At 46.4% G+C, this 26498-nt stretch overlaps 1 protein-coding gene across 1 annotated transcript in view; it reads right to left on the reverse strand.

The window, feature by feature from the left end:
* LOC142924054 (fructosamine-3-kinase-like) overlaps nucleotides 1-23334 on the reverse strand; it is a 62290-nt gene extending 38956 nt beyond the window's left edge. Inside the window, exon 1 of the mRNA XM_076065501.1 lies at nucleotides 23326-23334. Coding sequence (XP_075921616.1) covers nucleotides 23326-23334 — 9 coding nt within the window. The remainder of the gene's footprint in view (nucleotides 1-23325) is intronic.
* Nucleotides 23335-26498: the final 3164 nt, after the last annotated feature.

Consider the following 26498-nt stretch of genomic DNA (forward strand, 5'->3'; position numbering starts at 1 on the left):
CTATGGATTTCTGTGTGAGTTTTTGGGTCTCTTGAGTGTATGGATCTCTGTGTGAGGCTATTGGTCTCTGTGCATGTCAAAATGACTCTGTGTGAGTCTATGGGGTTGCCGTGTGAGTCTGAGTGTCTGTAGGAATGTGTGGGTCTCTGTTGGAGTCTATGGGTTTCTGGGTATGGTTGTTTGTGCGAGTTTTACATGCACAAATGGAACTTAAAAAGGCCATTGAGGGTTGCAGAATCCAAGTTGAATATTAAGTTCCCCGCAGTGCAAGCCAGCTCCCTAGTCGTGTCATCAAACAGCCCCTGTAATTCTTTATAATAATAAAATACTTACTCCAAGAAATCCACACTGAGTCACAGTAGGGTCCTGAATTGGGGTTTTATTTTATAATCTTTGGTTTTATTCTGTTAAGACACGTAGGTAAAAAATAAATTAAAATTAAATAAAAAAAATAAACACGACGTTTCGAAGGCAACACAAGCTTCCGTCTTCAGGTGGAAACAGTCACGGCAAAAAATCGCTGCACCAAGTGGCGAGGCTCTGGAAACCTCTGGCTTAAATAAAGGTTAAGGGAAGGGGGGGGGAGGAGCCATGTAGGGGGACCTTGGTGGGGTGAGGGGCTGAGTTAATCCGTATTTTGTTGTGTAGAGGGTGTGGGGGGTGGGTCACTGTGTGTGTGCAATAGAAACGGAAAAATTAAAGATCGGCAAGAATGTGCTGTAAGATGCGGAGTAGAAAACCGTGGAAATAGAAAAGCTTAAATGCAGGTTAAGGGGGGGGGGGGGCGGGTGGGAGGAGCCATGTAGGGGGACCTTGGTGGGGTGCGGGGCTGAGTTAATCCGTCTTTTGTTGTGTAGAGGGTGCGGGGGATGGGTCACTGTGTGTGTGCAATAGAAACGGAAAAAAATAGAAAAATTTAAGATCGGCAAGAATGTGCTGTCAGGGGGAAGTAGAAAAAAGGGAAATTGAAAGTTCAGAAGGAATATGCTTGGTACACCACTACTTGAAATTGCTGTTAGAAATTAGTTGACGTTTGGTATGATTTTAAACGTCCTTCCAGTGGTTGCTTAATTTGAAACTATCCTCTCGGTTGAAGGTATGCCTGTATTTGTATATCTGAATGGCTTGGTGAACACATCTCTGGTGATAACCTAGAGGTTTACAGAGAACCTTGGTATCGGAGAAGACAATCTCATGATCACCCATAGCGTTGTAACAATGATCTGCCACAGCAGATGAATTCGTTCTGCCGTGTTTCAGATCCGATTTGTGCTCGCGAATTCGGTCAGAGATATGTCGTTTCGCCTCCCCGATATAGCAATCACCGCAGGTACAACTCGATTTGTAAACTCCGGGGTACTGTAAGTCAGGGATGACATCCTTTACAGATGGGATCAGATCACGAATTTTGTGTACTGTATTGAACCCGACTTGGATCTTGTGTTTGTTTAGAATTTTGGAAATCTTTTTGTAACGCCTGCTATGTATGGTAGTGTGATGGTTTTGATCAGAGTATCAAGTGGTTGTTTCTGTGTGGTAGGAGAAACAGCTTGGCGGATGGTACGGTCAGAGTATCCGTTCCTCTTGAGGGCCAGCCGTACCAATTTTAATTCACTGGTCAAGTGGTGTTCGTCCGAGATGCAATGAGCCCTATGGTGTAACGTTTTGATGAGAGCATTCTTTTGAGCCGGGTGGTGGTGGTGGGAATCCGGTTTCAAGTAGGAATCTGTGTGGGTGGGCTTTCTGTAAACAGAATGTCCCAACGAGCCATCAAACCTCCTCTCAAACAGAACATCCAAGAATGGCAGTTTGCCATTTTTCTCTACTTCCATGGTGAATTTGATGGAAGGGTGTCTGGAATTGATGTGGTCCAGGAAAAGGTTCAAAGCTGGGAGGCCATGTTGCCAAATGACGAAAGTGTCATCCACATATCTCTTCCACAGGGAAGGACTGAGGGTGGATGTCTGGATGGCGTCCAATTCAAATTTCTCCATGAAAACATTGGCTATCACTTGTGACAAGGGGGAACCCATGGGAGTACCCTCATTTTGCTTGTATAAGGTACCATTCCAAGTAAAGTAGGTGTTGGTGAGGCAGTGCCTAACCAACGTGGGTACCTCGGGGTTTACTCCGTGTTGGACCAGATCCACAATTATTTTAATGGTGTCAGGTATTGGGACCTTGATGAACAGAGAAACCACATCAAAGCTGACGAGGATATCGTCAGGGGCCAGTGCAATGTCTTTGACCATAGAGACCAATTGGGATGAGTTAAGTACTGCTGAGGAGGTCTTGCCAGTAAAAGGAAGCAGAGTATCTGACAGAAAACGGGCCAGTTTGTGGGTAGGGGAGTTGATCGTGGACACGATGGGTCGTAGTGGGGTACCTTCTTTATGGATCTTGGGAAGACCATATAATCTAGGAGGTCTCGCAGCGGAGGGTTTTAGGGAGGGAATTTTGGTTGATTCAATTAGGGAGGTCGAATTTGTGATGATCTTGTTGGTTTTAATCGTTAGGCTGTTAGTAGGGACATTTTTAATTTTTGAATAACTCCCATCATTGAGTAGGTCCTGAATTTTATTGTTGTATGAGTCTTCATCCATAATTACAGTGGCATTGCCCTTATCGGCTGAGAGGATGACTATATCATCTCTCTCTTTTAATTTAGCGAGTTCAGAGCGTTCATGGTTGCTGATGTTGCTAACGGGTTTCTTAGCACTCTTAAGAATAGTGGCTATTTCAGCTCTCGAGACGTCTGCTTGGATGTGTCCTATACCTTTGAGAGCTACATCGACCTGACAAATGATATCATCTATTGGTATATATTTTGGGGTGACAGCAAAATTTAGCCCTTTAGCCAATACAGTTTTCAGATTGTCCGAAATCGGGGTGCAACTCTAATTGATAACAATTTTGTTCACGTCTAGTTTTGTGATCTGTGGAACTGGGTTTTTCTTTGATAGGTGGTTGAATTTAGCAATTAGGTTAGCCTTGCATTTGACTGATAGTGAATCAGCAGAAGAAACAGTCATATTATCAAAGTGGTTCCAATCATAAAGTGTTATTTTTTGTGTTAGCATTAAATGAGATTGTAGGAAAGTCCTGTCTAAACTACCGAGTTCAAATCAGAGTAACCTAATCCATTGGTTCTATTCGGTAACATCACGTAGGTAAAAAATAAAACAACAAAAATCACGACGTTTCGGCCACAACACAAGCGGCCTTCATCAGGTGAAGGAACCAGGCTGTCTCGAGGACAGCGCTGGAGTGAAACACAGCCACGCTCAGACCCCGACCTTTAAGCTGTGTGCGAGGAAACAAGGTGCCTTGACAAAGGAAGTAGCATAAAAATTAGCATTTGATTGGCCGACTTAGCATGATGAACGGTGTAGAGGTGGTGTACATGCGGGTGCACATGCCGGTTGGTGCGGGGGGGGGGGGGGAGGGGGAGTTTACCTATTGATGGTGTGAAAAGGGAATTTTTAAGAGCTGCGAAAGTTGGGGTACCACTACTTAAAAAATATTCTATACCATTGAAAATTTGTTTAATGTTTGGTTCGATTTAGAACATCTTTCCAATGGTTGCTTAATTTGAAACCATCTTCTCGGTTGAAATTGTGTCTGTGTTTGTAGATCTGAATTGCCTCGTGAACAAATCTCTGATAAAAACCCGTGGGTTTGCAAATAACTTTGGTATCGGAGAAAATTATATCGTGATCACCCAGAGCGTTGTAACAGTGATCAGCTACGGCAGAATAATTCGTTCTGCCGTGTTTCAAATCTGATTTGTGCTCGCGAATTCGGCCAGAGACATGTCGCTTTGTCTCCCCGATATAGCAATCACCGCAGGTACAACTCAATTTGTAAACCCCGGGGTACTGTAAGTCAGGAATGACATCAGATCACGAATTTTGTGTACTGTATTGAACCGGACCTAGATCTTGTGTTTGTTTAGAATATTGGAAATCTTTTTAGTAACGCCTGCTATATATGGTAGTGTGATGGTTTTGACCGGAGTATCAAGTGGTTGTTTCTGTATGGAGGGAGAAACAGCTTGGCGGATGGTACGGTCAGAGAATCCATTCCTTTTGAGGGCCAGGTGTACATGTTTTAATTCACTGGTCAGGTGATGTTGGTCCGAAGTGCAATGAACCCTATGGTATAAAGTTATGATGAGATAATTCTTTTGGGCTGGGTGGTGGTGGGAATCAGGTTTCAAGTAGGAATCTGTGTGGGTGCGTTTCCTGTAGACAGAATGCCCCAATGAGCCATCAGGTCTCCTCTCAAACAGAACATCTAAGAATGGTAGCTTGCCATCTTTCTCCACTTACATGGTGAATTTGATGGCGGGATGTCTGGAATTTATGTGGTGTAGAAAAAGGTTCAGAGGTGGGAGGCCATGTGGCCAAATGACGAAAGTGTCATCCACATATCTCTTCCACAGGGAAGGTCTGAGGGTGGAAGTCTGGATGGCGTCTGATTCAAATTTCTCCATGAAAATATTGGCTATCACTGGTGACAAGGGGGATCGCATGGGGGTACCCTCATATCTTTTGTAGAAGGAGCCATTCCAAGTAAAGTAGGTATTGTTGAGGCAGTGCCTAACCGGTACAGGTGTATCGGCGTCTAGTCCATGTTGGACCAAATTTTCAATTGTTTCAATGGTATCAGGTACTGGGACCTTGGTGAACAAAGAGACCACATCGAAGCTGACAAGGATATCGTCAGGGGACAGTACAACGTCTTTGACCATAGAGACCAATTGGGCTGAGTTAAGTACTGCTGAGGCGGTCTTGCCAGTGAAAGGCAGCAAGGTATCTGACAGAAAACGGGCTAGTCTATAGGTAGGGGAGTTGATCGTGGATACGATGGGTCGTAGTGGGGTGCCTTCTTTATGAATCTTGGAAAGACCATAGAATCTAGGAGTTTTTGCAGCAGAAGGATTTAGGGAGGGACGTTTAGTTGGGTCGATTAGGGAGGTCGAACTTGTGATGATCTTGTTGGTTTTCATCGCTAGGCTATTGGTAGGGTCATTTTTAATTTTTGAGTAACTTCCATCGTTGAGCAGATTCTGGATGTTGTTGTTGTATGAATCTTTATCCATAATAACAGTAGCGTTGCCTTTATCGGCTGAGAGGATGACTATATCACTTCTGTTTTTTTTAATTCGCGAGTTCAGAGCGTTCATTTTTGCTGATGTTACTAATGGGTTTTTTAGCATTCTTAAGAATAGTGGCTATTTCAGCTCTCGCAACGTCTGCTTGGATGTGTCCCACGCCTTTGAAGGCTACATCGACCTGAGAGATGATATCATCTACTGGTATGTTTTTTGGGGTGACAGCAAAATTCAGTCCCCTAGCCAGTACTTTTTCAGATTGTCCGAAATCGGGGTGCTACTCTGATTAATGACGATTTTGTTGATGTCGAGTTTTGTTATATGTGGAACTGGGTTCTTCTTTGATAGGTGGTTGAATTTGGAAATCAGGTTAGCTTTACATTTGACTGACAGTGAATCAGCAGAAGAAGCAGTCATGTTGTCTATGTGATTCCAATCAGAAGGTGACATTTTTTGTGTTAACATTAAATGAGCTTGTAGGAGAGTCCTGTCTAAAGTATCGAGTTCAAATCGGAGTAGCCTTATCCTCTCTGAGATTAAAGATAGGCTGGCCTTAAACAGAATCTGTTTAGAATTCGGAGAAGATACAGCAGAAGAAATGAGTGTGAAAGCGATAGGTATTACCTTGTGATTGCGGCATCTTTTGAGGAAGGTCAGCGTCTCGATGAGCTGTGACTTCTTGTCCCGTAGTCTGTTAAAAGCTCTAACAGATAGGTGAAAGCCCTCCCCGTAGAGGTTATCAATTCTAGATTTAAAGCTTTCGTGACTGCAAGGATCCATACTCTTTGGTTCTATTCGGTAAAGTCACGTAGGTAAATAATAAAACAACAAAAATCACGACGTTTCGGCCACAACACAAGCGGCCTTCATCAGGTGAAGGAACCAGGCTGTCTCGAAGACAGCGCTGGAGTGAAACACAGCCACGCTCAGACCGTGACCTTTAAGCTGTGTGCGAGGAAACAAGGTGCCTTGACAAAGGAATTAGCATAAAAAATAGCATTTGATTGGCCGACTTAGCATGATGAACGGTGTAGAGGTGGTGTACATGCCTGTGCACATGCCGGTTGGTGCGGATTGGAATCACGTAGACAACATGACTGCTTCTTCTGCTGATTCACTGTCAGTCAAATGTAAAGCTAACCTGATTTCTAAATTCAACCACCTATCAAAGAAGAACCCAGTTCCACATATAACAAAACTAGACATCAACAAAATCGTCATTAATCAGAGTAGCACCCCAATTTCGGATAATCTGGAAACAGTACTGGCTAGAAGACTGAATTTTGCTGTCACCTCAAAACACATACCAGTAGATGATATGATCTCTCAGGTCGATGTAGCCCTCAAAGGCGTAGGACACATCCAAGCAGACGTTGCGAGAGCTGAAATAGCCACTTTTCTTAAGAATGCTAAGAAACCCATTAGTAACATCAGCAAAACTGAATGTCATGAACTTGCGAATTTAAAAAAACAGAAGTGATATAGTCATCCTCTCAGCCTATAAAGGCAACACTACTGTAATTATGGATAAAGATTCATACAACAACAAAATTCAGAATCTGCTCAACGATGGAAGTTACTCAAAAATAAAAAAAAGACCCTACCAATAGCCTAGCGATGAAAACCAACAAGATCATCACAAGTTCGACCTCCCTAATCGACCCAACTAAACGTTCCTCCCTAAAACCTTCTACTGCAAGAACTCCTAGATTCTATGGTCTTCCCAAGATTCATAAAGAAGGCACCCCACTACGACCCATCGTATCCACGATCAACTGCCCTACCTATAGACTAGCCCATTTTCTGTCAGATACCTTGCTGCCTTTCACTGGCAAGACCGCCTCAGCAGTACTTAACTCAGCCCAATTGGTCTCTATGGTCAAAGACGTTGTACTGTCCCCTGATGATATTCTTGTCAGCTTCGATGTGGTCTCTTTGTTCACCAAGGTCCCAGTACCTGTGAAATAATTGAAAATTTGGTCCAACATGGACTAGACCCCGATACACCTGCACTGGTTAGGCACTGCCTCACCAATACCTACTTTACTTGGAATGGCTCCTTCTACAAACAAAATAAGGGTACCCCATGGGATCCCCCTTGTCACCAGTGATAGCCAATATTTTCATGGAGAAATTTGAATCAGATGCCATCCAGACTTCCACCCTCAGACCTTCCCTTTGGAAGAGATATGTGGATGACACTTTCGTCATTTGGCCACATGGCCTCCCAGCTCTGAACCTTTTCCTACACCACATCAATTCCAGACATCCCGCCATCAAATTCACCATGGAAGTGGAGAAAGATGGCAAGCTACCATTCTTAGATGTTCTGTTTGAGAGGAGACCTGATGGCTCATTGGGGCATTTTGTCTACAGGAAACCCACCCACACAGATTCCTACTTGAAACCTGATTCCCACCACCACCCAGCCCAAAAGAATTATCTCAACAAAACTTTATACCATAGGGTTCATTGCATTTCGGACCAACACCACCTGACCAGTGAATGAAAAACATGTACAACTGGCCCTCAAAAGGAATGGATACCCTGACCGTACCATCCGCCAAGCTGTTTCTCCCTCCATACAGAAACAACCACTTGATACTCCGGTCAAAACCATCACATTACCATATATAGCAGGCGTTACAAAAAGATTTCCAAAATTCTAAACAAACACAAGATCCAGGTCCGGTTCAATGCAGTAGACAAAATTCGTGATCTGATCACATCCATGAAGGATGTCATTCCTGACTTACAGTACCCCGGGGTTTACAAATTGAGTTGTACCTGCGGTGATTGCTATATCGGGGAGACAAAGCGACATGTCTCTGGCCGAATTCGCGAGCACAAATCAGATTTGAAACACGGCAGAACGAATTCTTCTGCCGTAGCTGATCACTGTTACAACGCTGTGATTGATCATGATATAATTTTATCCGATACCAAGGTTCTTTGCAAACCCACGGGTTTTTATCAGAGATTTGTTCACGAGGCAATTCAGATCTACAAACACAGACACAATTTCAACCGAGAAGATGGTTTCAAATTAAGCAACCATTGGAAAGATGTTCTAAATCGAACCAAACATTAAACTAATTTTCAATGGTACAGTATATTTTTCAAGTAGTGGTACCCCAAACTTTCGCAGCTCTTAAAAATTCCCTTTTCACACCATCAACGGGTAAACTCCCCCTCCCCCCCCCGCGCCAACCGGCATGTGCACCCGCATGTACACCGTTCATCATGCTAAGTCGGCCAATCAAATGCTATTTTTATGCTAATTCCTTTGTCAAGGCATCTTGTTTCCTCGCACACAGCTTAAAGGTCGCGGTCTGAGCGTGGCTGTGTTTCACTCCAGCGCTGTCCTCGAGACAGCCTGGTTCCTTCACCTGATGAAGGCCGCTTGTGTTGTGGCCGAAACGTCGTGATTTTTGCTGTTTTAATTTTTTACCTACGTGACTTTACCAAATAGAACCAAAGAGTATGGATCCTTGCAGTCACGAAAGCTTTAAATCTAGAATTAACCTAATCCTCTCTGAGATTAATGATAGACTTGCCTTAAATAGAATCTGTTTAGAGTTCGGTGAAGATACAGCTGCAGATGTGAGAGTGAAAGTGATGGGTATTACCTTCTGGTCGCGGCATTTTTTGAGGAAGGTCAGCGTCTCGATGAGCTGTGACTTCTTGTCTCGTCTGTTAAAAGCTCTGACAGATAGGTGAAAATCTTCCCCGTAGAAGTTGTTAATTCTAGATTTGAAGCTTTCGTGACTGCAAGAATTCATACTCTTTGGTTTTATTCGGTTAAGTCACGTAGGTAAAAAACAAATTAAAATTAAATAAAAGAAAAAATTAAAACGACGTTTCGGAGGCAACACAAGCTTCCGTCTTCAGGTGGAAACAGTCACAGCAAAAAATTGCTGCACCAAGTGGCGAGGCTCTGGGAACCTCTGGCTTAAATACAGGTTAAGGGAGGGGGGGGGGGAGCCATGTAGGGGGACCTTGGTGGGGTGAGGGGCTGAGTTAATCCGTCTTTTGCTGTGTAGAGGGTGAGGGGGTGGGTCACTGTGTGTGTGCAATAGAAAAGGAACAATAGAAAAAATTAAAGATCGGCAAGAATGTGCTGCAAGGTGCAGAGTAGAAAACCGTGGAAATAGAACAGCTTAAATGCAGGTTAAGGGGGGGGGGGGAGGAGCCATGTAGGGGGACCTTGGTGGGGTGCGGGGCTGAGTTAATCCGTCTTTTGTTGTGTAGAGGGTGCGTGGGATGGGTCACTGTGTGTGTGCAATAGAAACGGAAAAAATATATAAAAATTAAAGATCGGCAAGAAAGTGATGTAAGGGGGAAGTATAAAAAAGGGAAATAGAAAGTTCGGAAGGAATATGCTTGGTATACCACTACTTGAAATTACTGTTAGAAATTAGTTGACGTTTGGTATGATTTAAAACGTCCTTCCAGTGGTTGCTTAATTTTAAACCATCCTCTCGGTTGAAGCTATAATGAATGATGAGTGCTTACACAAGTGGGTGAAACCAGAGCACCTGGAGAAAACCCACGCATACGAGGGGGCAGCACTTTAAATCGTACAGGCAAAGATGGCGATTATCCCAATTTCTGTACCGTCTTCTCCTGGCCAGCCAGCCAGGAGAAGGCACCTCGACGCCCACGGGAAGGGGGTTTCACAACATTCACTGTGTGGTCCACTAACCCTTGCTGCCTTCCACTGCTGGATTACAGGCTTGCAACACGACCGCCTGGTGAATAATAGTAATTATTTAAAGTTTATTAACGCGCACAAGAACGACTCAGAGGCATGAGGAACCACACACGTGCAGGAAGGAAGCCACGTGGTGAGCCAGTACCAACGATTGTCCAAGCTCTGCAGTCCTCTATGGAGGCATTATGCGCCAATTAATTACGAGTGTTTATACACGTGGGGGAAACCGGAGTACCCATAGAAAACCCATGCGTGCGAGGGTGAAACACTCTATCCCTGTACAGATATACAACAAGGTGAAGATGGTGATTAGTCCACTTGCTCTACTGCGTTCTCCTGGCGAGTCAGGTTATAGCACCTTGACGCCCACGGGAAGGGGATTTGACAACATCATTGTGCGGTGATTCGCCAACCCTCGCTACCTTCCACAGTGCTGGATTAGAGACGTGCGCTACCAACACCAGGCAAATGATAACAATAATAACTTTCTACTTATAACTTGATAACAACAGGCGAATGAGAACAACAGGCGAATGAGAACAGACGAATGGTAAGAACAGGCGAATGATACCAATAATTATTATTTCCACTTACAACTTGATAACAATATTTATTTCTTCTTTTAACGAAATAATCACAATTTTTTCTCCTTATAACGTGATTACAACAATAATAACAACTATTTCTACTTTTAAATTGATAACAGGCAAATGATAAAGACGGGCACGACATCTACGTCTCTATATAAGGAACGAAACAGGGTGAACGCCTCCACAAATCTGGCAGTCGCCTGCTGAAGCTAGTTGTAATTACTGGCGAAACGTCGTACTCAGATTGTAAATGTTGTGGCTTGACTCTCCAACACACCGGTGTGCTGTACTAGTTACAAATTGGAATGTTTTGTTTACGTGACAACCCTTACTAGTTGGCTGTGTCGGGTGGTGGTGGGTTTTAACGACACATTTATAGATTTACGCGATCTAACCCCCAAAGAAACCTATTATGGATGATATTGGTCATGAAAGTCTACGTGTTAAACAAACCCGAAGGAATCAGAGAAAAATCGACGCAACCACGGGAGAAGATGCAAACTCCAAATATACAGGCTCAGGGTTGGGATTGATGACTTCCTGTATACTGGGCGAGGTAGTTAACATCTCAACACCGTAGTGACCCATTTTCTGACTCAACCACCCACTCACACACTAACTCACCCACTCAACCTCCCACACTAAATTACCCACCCACCAGTCACCCAACCATTTATCCAAACACCCACTCACTCAACCACCCACACATTCACCTACTCACCACTCACATATTAACTTATCCACTCAGACAATGACCCACTCACTCAAACACCCACAAACCCACCCACCCAACCACCCAGGAACCCACTCACTCACTCAATAAACAAAAACTACAAGTTAGTTATATAGATCTTTTTCAGCAGCGACGTGGCCACAAATGATGGCTCAACCAAGTGGGTTAGCACATATAAATGTATAGCAGCTAATTTCCTATAAAGGCATGTTTGTAAATGTGGAGGGAAAACCCAGAGAACCCAGAGAAAAATGCCCACGACCACAGGGAGAACATGCAAACTCCAAATAAACAGCCATCAGGGTTGGGGTCAAACCTATGAATTCCAATATACCAGTTTAACACGTCAGCTTTCGCGACCAATATCATCCATAAGAGGGGTTTAATTTTATTTCTTACAATGTCCAATATACCAAGCGAGGGAGTTAACATCTCGCCACTGTGGCGCCTCATTATCTGACTCACCACCCAGTCAACTACTAAAGCCACCCACACACTTACTCACAAACTCACTCACAAATCCAGTCACCCTGCCACCCACTCAGCCGCCAACCCACTCGCTCATGGACACAGCCAGCCACTCAAAAACTTACCTGTGCACCCACCTACACACCCACTCATTAACTCTACGACCCACCCACCAACCGACTCACTCAATCACTGACCCACTCACTCAAGACTCCACTCACCCACCCACTCACCTATTCACTCCCCCACTTACAAACCCACCCATCCACCCACCCACTCTCTAACTCACACACTCACACGCCCGCTCACCCAGCCACTTACCTACTCACCCACCTACCCAACCACCCATGATTCAATCACACACCTACCCACTCAATAAACTAAAACTGAACTATTTTTCATCGTACTAGCTAAGGCCCACAGAGATATATAGATCTTTTTCAAAAGCGACCTTGTTACAAATGACAGGAAAAAAGTGGTTTATCACATATACAGTGAGAGAAAAAAGTATTTGATCCCCTGCTGATTTTGTACGTTTGCCCACTGACAAAAAAAATGATCAGTCTATAATTTTAATGGTAGGTTTATTTGAACAGTGAGAGACAGAATAACAACAGTGGGTGGCATGGTGAGTGGGTGCGTGTGTGAATGGCTCGGTGGTTGAGTTTGTGGGTGGTTGAGTAAGTGGCTAGTTGAGTTAGTGAGTGGTTAAGTTAGTGGGTAGGTGTTTGAGTGGGTGAGAGAGTCCAAGAGCGAAGCGCCATGGTGACGAGATACTATCTTGCCTGGTATCCAGGAGCTTCTAGGTTCAATCCCTACCTTGTTGCGTCTCTATTTCCCTAAACATTTAGAAACATGCATTTAGAGGAGTTGTCTGCTATAAATGTATCCGTGATACGCCAAATTGTTGAGCTATCATTTGTGGTGAAGGTTTTTTTGAAAACGAGCTGTATAGCTCAGTGTGCCTTACCTGGTAAAATAAACATAATTTAGATTTAGTTTAGTGTGTAGGTGAGTGGGAGGTGGGTGAGTGAGTGCATAAGTGGATAGGTGAGTGAGTCGGTGTGTGAGTGAAATAGTGGGTTAGAGATATAGTAGTGGGTGGCTTGCTGAGTGGGTGAGTGGATCGGTGGTTGAGTTAGTGGGTGGTCGAGTTAGTGGGTGGTTGAGTTAGTGGGTGGTTTAATTAATAGGTGATTTAGCTTGTGAGTGGTTGAATTATTGGGTGGTTCACTGATGGGTGAGTGGGTGAATAATTCCGTGGTAATGGGTAAGCAGATGAGTGGGCGGGTGGTTGGGTGAGTGGGTGGGTTAGAAATTGAGTGGGTTGCATGGTAAGTGGATGTGTAAGTGGGTGGGTAAGTAGGTGAGTGGCTGAGGGAGTGGGCAACTGGTTGAGTGAGTGAGTGGGTTAGAAATTGAGTGGGTGGGTTAGAAATTGAGTGGGTGGCAGGGTCAGTTAATGTGTAAGTACTGGGTGAGAAGGTGAGCGGCTCATTGAGTAAGTGAGTGCATGGGTGAGTAGGTGAGTGGATGGCTGAGGGAGTGAATGGGTGGGTGGGTGAAGCAGGGCCCATATATCTACTGAGAATTTCATCATCGCCTGCGGCTGGGGTTGGCATCGTCCCCCACTCCTCCTGATGTCGAGGGTAAATGGGCGAGGTTTAGGACTGTGACTCATGCAGCTGCAATGGCTGCTTTTGGGTACGCGGTCCAGACCTCCCCAGAGACCCTGGTTGACAGAGGAGGCGTTCAAGATGGTTGAGAAAAAGCGACAGGCCCACTGTCATTGGCTACAGAATCCCACGTCAGAGAATGAGGAGGCTTACCGCAGCCTTCGCTCGGAGGTTCGGAGAGCCGTGAGGCGCTGCAAGGATGGGTGGTGGTCGCGGGTTGCTGAGGAGATGGAGTCTGCCTCAGTGGCCCACGATCACAAATCTCTATTTAACTCCATCAAAAAAGTAACCTGCAGCGCCACACCTATTACCATCATTAGGGGAAAAAACGGTGATCCAATCTCTGACCCCCCGGTGAAACAGGTTTGCAGATCTGCTGAGCATTTCTGTGAGGTCCTGGGGGAAGGAAAATCCCTCAGCCAGGAAAAAATCGTGGCACAAAGTGAGGATGACTCTGCTGAGGCTGCGGTGCCTCAAATATTGGAAGAAGTCACCGCCTGTGAGTGGCTGGCTGAAGTGCCATCTGTTGAGGAAGTACTGAAGGCAATCCGGAGTCTGAGACCAGGAAAGGCAGCGGGCAAAGATGATCTCCCAAGCGAAATGCTGAGGGAAGGTGGCGTTGGTGCACAGACTGCCCTATATGACATCATAACAACAGTCAGGACCACTTGACAGGTTACGCAGGATTGGAAGGATGCCCTGGTGGTCCCCCTCTTTAAGAAGGGAGACCGCACAGACTGTAACAACTACAGGGGCATCTCACTCCTCAGTGTGCCGGGAAAGGTCCTGGCAAGGATTATTCAACATCGCCTTTCCAGGCACGCTGAGGAGAGGCTTGCGGAGCCCCAATGCGGTTTCAGGAAAGGGCGGTCCTGCACAGATGCCATATTTTCTGTCCGTCTGCTACAGCAGAGGTGTAGGGAATTCCAGCAAGACCTACATCTCTGCTTTATTGACCTGGTCAAGGCCTATGATACCATCAGTAGGCCTGGGCTCTGGTTTGTTCTTCGTGCTTTTGGAGTATCTGACCCTTTGCTCACGATCATTAAGGACCTTCATGAGGGTGAGCGGGCCCGGGTAAAACTACGTGGCCGGGAGTCCGAGCCATTCCCTGTATACCTTGGGGTACGACAGGGATGTCCTCTAGCTCCCACATTATTTAACATCTATTTTGACCACGTAGTTCGTGAAGCCTTCAATAGCTGTACCGGGGGAATCTCCATATGGTACAGATATAATGGGAGGCTGATCGATGCCCGGGTGCGGTCAAGGGATGGCTCCCTATTGCTCAACCATGTTATGTATCTTCTTTGGTTCTTTCGGTAAAGTCACGTAGAATGATAATAAAATAATGAATTGATAAAATAAAATAACACAATAATATTCTCACGACGTTTCGGCCACAACACAAGCGGCCTTCATCAGGTGAAGGGGGCGAGACTGTCTGGTAGGACAGCGCTGGAGTGAAAGAGCCACGTTCAGATACGGCCTTTAAGCTGTGTGAGAGGAACTAAGCACCCTCAAATTTCAGCACCACGGATAGCTACGGGCCCCGTTCAGACGGACGAGTTCGTCCATGGTCGGAACAGAGGAGGGGGAGAGAGACAGCTGCGAGGCCCTAGTATGCTCCATGTTGTAAAACTATACCATTAACCGTGGTGTGAGAGGTATTAAGAGGCAATGCTGGCGAAAGAGCTGCGGTCTGAAGGTCATCGTAAAAATACAATTAATTAAGAACAGAAATGATTTAAAACATCTTTCCAGTGGTTACTAAGCCTGAATCCATCTTCTCGGTTGAAATTGTCTCTGTGCTTGTATATGTGAATGGCCTCATGAACGAATCTCTCATGGTAGCCGGTTGGTTTGCAAAGAACCTCCGTCTTGGAGAAGTCAATGTCATGTGAGCCCACTGAATTATAACAGTGATCTGCCACGGCAGAAGAGTGCGTCCTACCCTTTTTGGATGTCTTAATTAAAAGAAGACATGATGGTTCAATGAGCCACTCTGTCTACAGGAAAGCTACCCATACAGATGCTTACTTGAAACCGGATTCCCACCACCATCCATCCCAGAAGAACTCCCTCATCAAGACTCTATACCATAGAGCCCAATGCATTTCCGACCAGGAACACATTACCAGTGAACTCAAGCACGTACACCAGGCTCTCGGGGCTAATGGCTACTCCGACTACACAATCCGCAAAGCCATCACTCCAGTCATGAAGAAGGATCCTCTTGTGGAGCCACTCAAAACCATCACCTTACCCTACATTGCAGGGGTCACTAAAAAGATCTCCAAAATCCTGAACAAACACAAGATCCAGGTCCGATTCAACACAGCACATAAAATCCGTGATTTTGTTCCATCTGTAAAAGATGCTGTTCCAGACATACAGTACCCGGGCGTTTACAAACTAAAGTGCCTCTGTGGTAGTAGCTACATTGGAGAAACCAAAAGACATATCTCAGACCGCATGCGCGAACACAAAGCAGACTTGAAACACGGTAGGACGAACTCCTCTGCCGTGGCAGATCACTGTTATAATTCAGTGGGCTCACATGACATTGACTTCTCCAAGACGGAGGTTCTTTGCAAACCAACCGGCTACCATGAGAGATTCGTTCATGAGGCCATTCACATATACAAGCACAGAGACAATTTCAACCGCGAAGATGGATTCAGGCTTAGTAACCACTGGAAAGATGTTTTAAATCATTTCTGTTCTTAATTAATTGTATTTTTACGATGACCTTCAGACCGCAGCTCTTTCGCCAGCATTGCCTCTTAATACCTCTCACACCACGGTTAATGGTATAGTTTTACAACATGGAGCATACTAGGGCCTCGCAGCTGTTTCTCTCCCCCTCCTCTGTTCCGACCATGGACGAAATCGTCCGTCTGAACGGGGCCCGTAGCTATCCGTGGTGCTGAAATTTGAGGGCGCTTTGTTCCTCTCACACAGCTTAAAGGCCGTATCTGAACGTGGCTCTTTCACTCCAGCGCTGTCCTACCAGACAGTCTCGCCCCCTTCACCTGATGAAGGCCGCTTGTGTTGTGGCCGAAACGTCGTGAGAATATTATTGTGTTATTTTATCAATTTATTATTTTATTATCATTCTACGTGACTTTACCGAAAGAACCAAAGAAGATGAATCATTGCAGTCACGAAAGCTTTAAATCGTCATGTTATGTATGCCGATGATTTGGTAATAGCTGCTCATTCAGAGGAGGAGTTGGAGATGCTGCTGCTGAGACTGGAGCGTGCTACTAATAGATGGGGCCTTACCATCAGCAACACCAAAACTAAGCACCTGCCTGGGTATTTTGTACCATCGGACACTCCACCCCCACAACTCTCAATCGGTGATGGGGCAGTTGTGGAGAGAGTAGAGAGTTTCCCATACCTGGGTAGTGTGCTTATGACCGGCTCCAGTTTAACAGCAGAGGTCTCACTCTGAATAAGTCGAGTGGCAATATCTTTTCATCGGTTGCGTAACGTTGTGTGGAAGCTGCCTGGTCTGTCGCGCCACACGAAGCTTCGGGTCTTCTCGGTCACGGTCATTTCCTCACTTCTCTACGCTTGCGAAACGTGGACCCTCCTAATGGAACATCTTCGCCGGTTAGAAACATTTAGACAGGCCTGCCTACGATCCATCCTGGGTTTAACCAGACTGGATTGTGTGAGGAGCTCACAAATCCTTGAAAGATCTGGGCAAGGTCCCATCGATGAGCTCCTCCGGCAGGCAAGGCTGCGATGGCTGGGTCATGTAGCCCGCATGCCCAGCCACCGCATGCCGAAACAGCTTTTGTTCGGCCGGATCGAGGGGGCTAAACGGGCGCGGCACGGGCTAGAGAAGAGATGGAGTGATGTGGTACAGGAGGACGTGGAGCTGAGTGGAGTTGCCGATGACTGGTACCAGCAGTGTCAAAATCGGCCTCTGTGGAGGAGGCTCATGAAGGACGCTACTGGGCATTTGGAGGTAGTCGCCCTCCAACAACAATGGAGGGCAGAGGAGCGACGCTCACAACAACGAGGGGAGCGCCGGGTGGCTAGGGCACAGCAGGTTGGCACAATAGGGGGCACAGGTGGTGCATCAGCCAGTCATCTCAGTCATCTCAGTCAGTCAACCCGTGGCACCTGGGTCTGCCCCGTGACCTCCTGCCAGCGGGCGTTCGACACTTCACGTGGCCTCAAGGTGCACATGGCCTGGCACAAGCGTCGTGGTGACGTCACCGCCACTTAGTGGCGAATGGCGGTTGTTGTTATATATCTACTGTAATCACCCAGGAATGTATGTCCTTAACGTTCGTGACGTCACTCCACATCGACCAGCCCCCCTCATTAATATTCATGAGAAGGTGACGTCCTCCAAATGGACACACCCCCACGCCTCATTCATAATCATAAGCGGGTGACGTCACTCAAGATGCAGTACTCCCCCCCTCACTAATAATCATGAACAAGTGACGTCACTCCACATCGAACAGCCGCCCTCAATAATCATGAACAGGTTACGTCCTCCACATGGAACCCCCCCCCCATCTCAGTAACATCTGGCAGTTCACCAGTTCAAGCGAGCCTGACTGCTGATGAGACACTGAGAGACGAAGCCTGTTTCAGGGTGCTGCTTGTGTTGAGTTAATGTTGATGATGAGATGCACTCTTAGAAGCTTGTGCGGCTGAGTAGCACCACTCGCATTGTGTGCGTGGAGAAGTGGCGATGTGGAGGCTGTACAACTCGGATATCTTGTTCCTTGAGCTGCAGCAGCAGCAGCTGTAGTTATGCGTTTGTCCACTAGAGGGCATCACGTGCCTTGTGGAGAACCTGCAGTGCCCCTACATCCTGTAGCCCTAACCCTATAGCCCTGACCCTATAGCCCTGACCCTATAGCCCTGACCCTATAGCCCTGACCATATAGCCCTGACCCTATAGCCCTGACCCTATAGCCCTGACCCTATAGCCCTGACCCTAACCTAATACTTTTGGTGTCCTTCCCCGGCACCTCCGATTAGCACGGTTGGCTATGTACGGTGCGAAAGAAATTCAGCCTTCAATAGCTGCCCCCAGACATGAGTTATCATTTGTGGTCAATTGGCTTCTGAAAAATAAGCTAATACCTCATTGGACTTTACCTGATAATATTTTAAAAAATTGCTTAGTTTATTCTTTTTTTAGTGATTTGTTTACTTTTCCTATACCTTGCACTCCGATCTTTTTTTTTGTATTGTTTGTTGCTGTAACGTACAAAGCCGTCCCTACTGGACATCTCTGAAAAAAGCTTTATAGCTGATCGGATTCCTCCAGTATGATTACATATTCAGATTTTGATTCTCATATACATATCTGGGGCAGCTCGTGTTGGTAGTGAGCCCCGATGAAGGCCAGCAAGGCGCTCGAAGGGGACGGAATGGTCAGAACAGTGTCTGGTCCTCAGACTCACCAGAGACACTCACCAGGGACAGACTCACCACATATCGACACACTCACTCACCCACCCACTCATCCACTCACTCAATCTCCCACCCACCCACTCACCCTCACCCACCCATCCACCCACCTACTCACCCATCCACTCTGACTCACCCACCCACCCACTCTCACTCACCCACCCACTCACTCACTCATACACACACTCACCAACTCACCCAATCACTCAATCATTCAAATACCACTTACCCACGTACTTATTCACCCACTCACTCAATTACCCACTCACCCACCCACTCAACTACTCACCCACCCACTCACCCACTCACTCACCCACCCACTCACCCACCCACCCATTCAACCACCCACTCACCCAGCCACCCACTCACTCACTCACCCGCTCACTCACTCACCCACCTACTAACTAACCCACCCGCTCTCCCACCCACCCACGCACCCACTTGCCCACCAGCTAACTCACCCACTCACTCAATCATCTCCCCACTCACCCACCACTCATTCACCCACTAATTTACTCACTCACACATCCAACCACTCCATTACCCTCTCACACACAGACTCACGAACTCACCCATTCACCCAATCACTCATTCAAAAATCCACTCACCCCTATACTCATTCACCCACTCGCTCAATTACCCACTGACCCACCCAAGCACCAAATCATGTATCCAGTTCCCCATTCATTTAATTAGCCACTCAACCACTGATTCATTCAAACTAACTCACTGACCCACCCACTCACTCATCCACCCACCTAATCATTCACCAACTCAACCATCCACTTACTCATTAACACATTCACACATCCACCAATTTACACACTAACCCACTCATTAAATTACCCATCCACCCATTCAACCACCAACCATCCACTCACCCAGGCACCAACTAATCCAATTACCCATCCACTCACCCACATATCCACACACCGATGCACTCATTCATCCACCACCTACCCACCCACTTACTCAATTTCCCACTCACCCAAGCAGTAATGTGATGGTTTATAATGTGCAGTCAATGGCAACCGCGCTGAGACCATTAATTCACCAGACTTGAGAACCTGCTTTAATCGTAGGTGAATGCCTGGATTCAACCCCATTTTAGTGCTCTGACCTCTGAGCCACTGGACCATCTCTAAACAATCAACACCCCCCCCCCCCCCATGTTAAATATATAAGCAGCCTGTTTAGTAAGAAGCATTATTGGAATACTTTGCCAAGACAATTGGTATTGTGGAGCAGTCCTGCAATTGCTTTCTCATGCCTCTGCTGGCAAGAAGAATTTACACAATAGAGACCTCTAGAAAGGCGTTTGAACGATATTTTGGTCTATTCTTCCATACTCGTCAGATGATTTTGAAGAGGAAGGAGTACCCACACTTTTACCTACCACACGCAACTTGCCACTCGATTATGGTGTACCCAGTTGTACTGTTTGGCGGACAGAGGCAGGCGAACTTCAGATACTCGACCATTTGTTTCAACTGCTGTGCCAGAAGGTGGAACCAGCAATCTCTCTATTGCCAGTGAAGTTTACGAGCCATTGCATCACAGCAGCCCCCTCCAGTATGCAATGCTAAACGAGGGTCTCTCTCTCTGCGTGCACATCAGGGTAATATTTAATGAGGTGGTATGGACGTCTCGCTGCTTCGTGATGGATGTGATGGCAGTGGGAAAGTGGAGCAATGGAACAGCGGGGCATTAGGGCAGAGTGGCACCAAAGCAGTGGGGCAGCGGAGCAGAGGGGCAGTGAGGCAATGGGGCAGTGGGCAGAGGGGCAGCAGGACAGCGGAAGCAGCTTGGCAGAGGGGCAGTGGGGCAGTGAAGGGGTGGATGTGTCAGACGAATCGCCTGATGATCTTTTCCCACCACTGCTTGTACACGTTCTGAAGAAGGGCCATTGCCTGAAACTTCTCTCATGACATAGTTGTCATTGTACCGCCGCACACACAGCCGGGACACTGCACACGAGCCAAGGCACATTGAACCAACCCAGGCAGCGCTCACAAGCAATGCAAAGTTACATTGTTTCCTCATAGGTTTATGTCATAAAGTTTATAATAAAAACAACAATGATAATTATTACATAATGCATTGGATTGATGCTAACTCTTAACAGAGTTAGTCTGTTGGCAGCAGTCAGTGTCCAGTACAGTCCTGGCATCTGCTGCTCAGTTTCCTTCCCCGGCTGCGGTCCCAGTGGCACCTCCATCACCCCAACTGTGCGGTCGACCGGCCGCAACCAAACAGCATCATGCTGCGGAAGAGCGCATGGATCGCGTTCGCCACACGAGCCAGGCCCTTTCGTTCCTGCACTACCACCGCCTCCTGCCACTCTGTCTCCTCCTCTGTCTCCTCCTCTGTCTCCTTCCCCGTCGCCTCCTTTGTCTCCTCCGTCTTCTCTTTCTCCGTCTTTTCGACCTCCTGCATCACCATCTCTTCCTCCACCACCATCTTCTCCTTTTCCTCCTCCACAGCCATCTTCTCCTCCATCTCCTTGTCGTCCTCTTCGTCCTCCACCGCTATCTCCTCATTTGTCTTCTCCAACTCCCTCTCCACCTTCTCCATTTCCTCTTTCACCTCCTCCTTCACTTCCTCTTTCATCTTCTTCTCCACAACCTCTCTCTTCTCTTCAACGGCCTGCGAGGATTGCTGCGCTGACTCCGCTCTGTGAATAGACGCGCATGACACCGTTCAACCTTCCTGCTATGGCAGACAACGCAGTCGTCTCCTTACAATCTGTAGGTGGACTGTGTGGCGGACTAATTCGAATTTAATAACCACACAAAACATCACAATCAGTGAGTACGCTTGGCATTGCAGCTGTCATTCTCTCAATGCAAGGCTAGCACGAAGAAAGGTGCTGCTGAATCTAACACAGACTGCTGTAGTTTCACAGTAGTGGCTGGAATTGCTGTGTAAATCCAATGGAATAACTTGCAGTGACATTTGTATATGTGTACTATAATTGATCCCTGGCACACAATGGCATACTCATTTCTAATGACATCAGGGGAGATTTTTAACGTGTGCTATGAAGGAGAGGGTGTGCGTGTCTTTGTGGTTTACGCAGCAGCACTAATACCCAGGGCAGGACGCCAGAGCTGAACTGTAAGCAGTGAGTGATGAACCCGCTATCGCTGGCCCGCTTCACCCATGCACGATTGTGGAAAAATATCTATGGTGATTCGTGGTCGACTAAGTTGCCCCCTTTGACTTTGATGGCATCTCAGAGCGCTTTACACGTGATGAGCCACTCACATCTTGCATTTCTCGTCTCAATGCATTTGAAAGGGGGCACCCCCCTCCTCCCAATGGCAGCTATCCTTGTGCAGTAAAAATACACTTGGTAGTTGGCCAGGAAACGGGCATTAGTCTGGCAACAATATAGTGGATGTAGGGTTACATGGTGAATATATTACCGCATTGTTACGTGGTCTCACCCAGAAAGCAATTATGGAGAACATTTCTATCGCCGAATGTACATGTGGGGTTTGCATTGTCTGTGTGTTTGTGCGGGTGGCAGAGCTGGAACATCTTTGCATCATAACTAGAGGGATCTGGGTTCGATTCCCAACTGGGCCACTTTCTCTGTGTGGAGTTTGTTCTCTCCCCCTGTTCTGGGTGGGCTCTGCTTTCTCCCCATAACTGAACCCACATAAGCAATGCAAATCACTCAAATAGGATCGCAAACAACAGTCATTTTGTTCCCGATTACTAACAAAACTTGGCAGGACCCTGCTGAAAAAAGGTCTTGAGACTCACTGATGCTTATCCTGCGTAAACAATCATAATAAATACACACAGGACACACGCAGAGTTGCTTACCCTGGCTCAGCGGCTCCTTCTCTAAAGACATCTTCTCCAATGTGCAGTGTGATTGGGCCCTGCACAGGAGTGGTAGTGGTGGTTGTAGCGGTAGCGGAGGAGGTGGCGGCGGTGCTGGCGGCGGTGCTGGCGGTGGTGCTGGTGGTGGTGCTGGTGGTGGTGCTGGTGGTGGTGCTGGTGGTGGTGCTGGCAGTGGTGCTGGTGGTGGTGCTGGTGGTGGTGCTGGTGGTGGTGCTGGTGGTGGTGCTAGCGGTGGTGCTGGTGGCCGTGGTCTGGAGGCAGTGGTGCTTCAATTTGGTGAAGCGCTTCTCCTCCTCGAGAGGCTTCACCTCGCCGAGGTTATTCACCTCCCGAATGCTCCTCTGGTTCTTGGGGCGCCTACACTTGAGCTGCTTCTATTCGTGCATATGCGCAACGATTAGCACAGGAACATTCAAACATGCACACACATGCACAAAATAATACCCACACGCACGCAAACATGCATTTCCACCCATACACAAATGCATACTCACACACCTATGCATGGACGCAAACATGTATATTGACTCATCCAAATTTGCTGAGCACACACATACATATACACAATCACCCGATGTTAAAACAAACCTTTACCAATCAGTACTTTTGAACACAGCATTAATGTAGCCCTAACCACTAATTCACCTAAACCCTACAAACTAATGATTCATGTTACACCCTCATATATTCCCACAGACACCTATCGACCCCACAGACCTCACGAACCCCATTGAGACCTTGATCAACTGCGATAATTTAATGGCGATTGTTATTAACATTCATCACGGGCAATAGGTGCCACAGAATGTTCCATTGTAAGGATCTAGCTGCCCATAATCTGGAAAAATCTAACAGCAGCGCTCATCGTGGGCAACTGGAATAGCACCTTCCAATGAGCTCACAGACAGAGGTCGCGTCACTGCCTGAAAAAAAGGCCAATTTATGTGCATGCACGAGTGGGATATGGCGTGACATGGTGGCAAGATGGGGTGATGTCGGGAGATGATGTGGTGGTATTTAGATGTGATGTGTTGGAATGTTATGGAGAGATCGTGTCATGTGATGGTGTAGACACATGGTGAGGTTCTGTGATGGGTTATTGACTGGATGGTGGGGTGGTATGATGGGAAAGGTGGTGTGGAGAGATGGTTTGGTGATGTGATGTGTAGTCATGTTGTAGTTTTATCGTGTGGTGGCATGGTGTGCTATCGTGTACAGACGGTGTCCTTGACCCTCACCGACCACATACACACCTTTTGGTCGCCATTCTTGTCACCTTGGTTCGGGAAAGGGTCAACTCTGTCCATAATGTCCCCCACGTGGTCGTTTGGAGCTGCGACTTCCGGACTACGGAGCACAGACATTTCATTCAAAGGATGAGTGATGGGTTAGAGAACGAAGCACATGGAGATTTCACAGAACTCATTCTGAGATCCCTCTAGTTACCTCTTATCACACTACAGGCCCTGCTATTGAGAAATATTCATCACATGGCATTAACACTTTACATGTCATATTTTTGTGAGCATGTTGAGATCATTCATTCCATAAACTTGAGACCCTAGTTTAATTATAGGTTGCTGAAACCCAGAGCTTAATAAACGTTCTCTGCCATGCTGGATCAGTGTCTAATCCCTTACCCACCAAGCCAGTTCTGCTGAATGCCATTATTATGGAGATCTCCTCTGCATTTCCTAGTAATTTGTGAAAAGTAAGTTTATAGCTCATCAGAATTCTCCAGAATATATAAATATTCTGATTCTAACAAACTATTTTATGTAGGTATATGTAACTTACTCTCATAGCGCTCCAAGATATCAGCCCACTTAAGTTGTCTGTCTATGTTGTAGGTGTTGTGTCTGTTTGATGGTGGTGGCCTGGAGGGGTTAGAACAGGGGTCGGGAACCTTTTTGACTAAGAGAGCCATGAAAGCAAAAAATTTGGAAATTTATTTCAGTGAGAGCCATATAATATATTTAAAAAGTGAATTCAACTAAATGTCAGTATAATAAGCCTCTGAATTTATTCTTTTAAATAATGTTGTTATAACACTCACCATTAATGCGACTTCTGGTGCTGCATGGATTTGCTGATGTCTTTGTAGTCGGGTTGGTACTTGGTGAGGTTAAGCTTCATGCAAGCGTTGAGGCTTTCATCCGTTAAACGTGATCGTAGGTTGGACTTGATGTTTTTAAGATGTGAGAATGACTGCTCACATGCATACGTAGATCCAAACATGGTCAATACAGCAATACTCACACGCTGCAGTGTGTGGTATGTGACAGGAAGCGCGTTCCAAGTTTTGAGAATCAGCTGGTCTTCGGGTTGGAGTTTTTTCATTTCTGTCCACATGTGCTTGCTCGCCAACTCCGCTTTCTGTCGTGTGATTCTTTCCAAATCTTCATTCAGTGACTTGAACTTATTCACCCACATGTCTGAGGCCTTCAGGTCAGCCACTTCTGCTTCAAAATCTCTGACGGAGACACCAGGGATGTAATTCAGGTCGGCTGTGTTCAGTGAACACTCGTTTGGATGGGTGATGAACTTAAAAAGACGAGTGTGCTCACGAAATTCTCCAAAGCGTGCTTTGAAGGACTGTAGGAGACTGGATGTGCAGCCAGCTAGCTGGTGGAGATCAAGGTTTTGAATGGGCTCACTTGCTGTGCATGCATCTTTAAATTGGCTCAGTTTTTCAAAATGTAGTAAACGACCTGTTTCAAGATCCGTGATGAAAAGCTCCAGCTTGTTTTCAAAAGCAAATACAGCTTGTTGAAGGGATAACACTGTATTTCCAATGCCTTGCATTTTCACGTTGAGCTGGTTCAGATGTTCAGTCAGATCTACGAGAAAGTAAAACTTGAGGAGCCACTCGGTGTCGGCTAGCTCAGGATGCCCGACGCCTTTCATTTCAAGGAAAGTCCGGATTTCGTTCAGGCAAGCCGCAAAACGGCTAAGCACCTTCCCTCTTGACAACCAACGCACATTGCTGTGCAAAAGCAGACCAGGATAGTTATTTACAACTTCATCCAGCAGTGTTTTAAACTGGCGATCATTTAAGGCTCGGGCAACAATAAAGTTGATCACACGAATGACCAGCGACATCACTTCGCCAAACTGCCTGTCACACATCTGAGCACAAAGTGCCTCCTGGTGTATAATGCAATGGAAACTTAGGATGGGTCTATTTTCATGTTCACGGAGAAGCGCCACAAATGCTTTGTTTTTCCCCACCATACACGGAGCACCATCAGTACACACTGAGAGAAGTTTATCCATAGGTAGACTTTTTTCTTGAGCAAACTCCATGAAAGACTTGAATAAATCCTCACCTCTTGTGGACCCTTTTAATGGCAGAACAGCAAGACTTTCTTCGCGCAGTGTGTCACCAACAGCATATCTTGCAATCACGCTGAACTGCGACAAATGGCTCACGTCTGTTGACTCATCCAAAGCCAGAGAAAAGAACGGCGCTGCATTTATGTCCTTCACTTGCGTTTCCTCCACTTTGTTTGCCATCACGATGGTACGATCATGAACAGTTCTTGCCGACAGAGGCATGTCTTGTATCCGTTTGATTATCTTGTCTTTGTTCGGAAGATCATCAAAAAGTTCATTGGCTACATCCAGCATGAACGTTTTAGCATACTCGCCATCTGTGAATGGTTTTCCGTTCCTCACTATTGCTAAAGAACCAGCAAAGCTAGCCAAATTATAGTCACCTTGCCGGGTCCATACGCGGAGTTGCTGCTGGCTAGCTTGCACCCTGCTCAGCTCTTGGCACGCTTTCTTTCTGCTGTCTCCCGCAGGGTATTTTGATGCAAAGGTAGCGTGGCGCGTGTCGAAGTGCCGCTTTACATTCGACCAGTTTAACACGTAGGCTTTCGCGACCAATATT

This window comes from Petromyzon marinus, chromosome 8 (genome assembly GCF_048934315.1).
Source record: "Petromyzon marinus isolate PM22_M1 ecotype Great Lakes invasive population chromosome 8, UKy_Petmar_22M1.pri1.0, whole genome shotgun sequence".
NCBI classification, from domain to species: domain Eukaryota; kingdom Metazoa; phylum Chordata; class Hyperoartia; order Petromyzontiformes; family Petromyzontidae; genus Petromyzon; species Petromyzon marinus.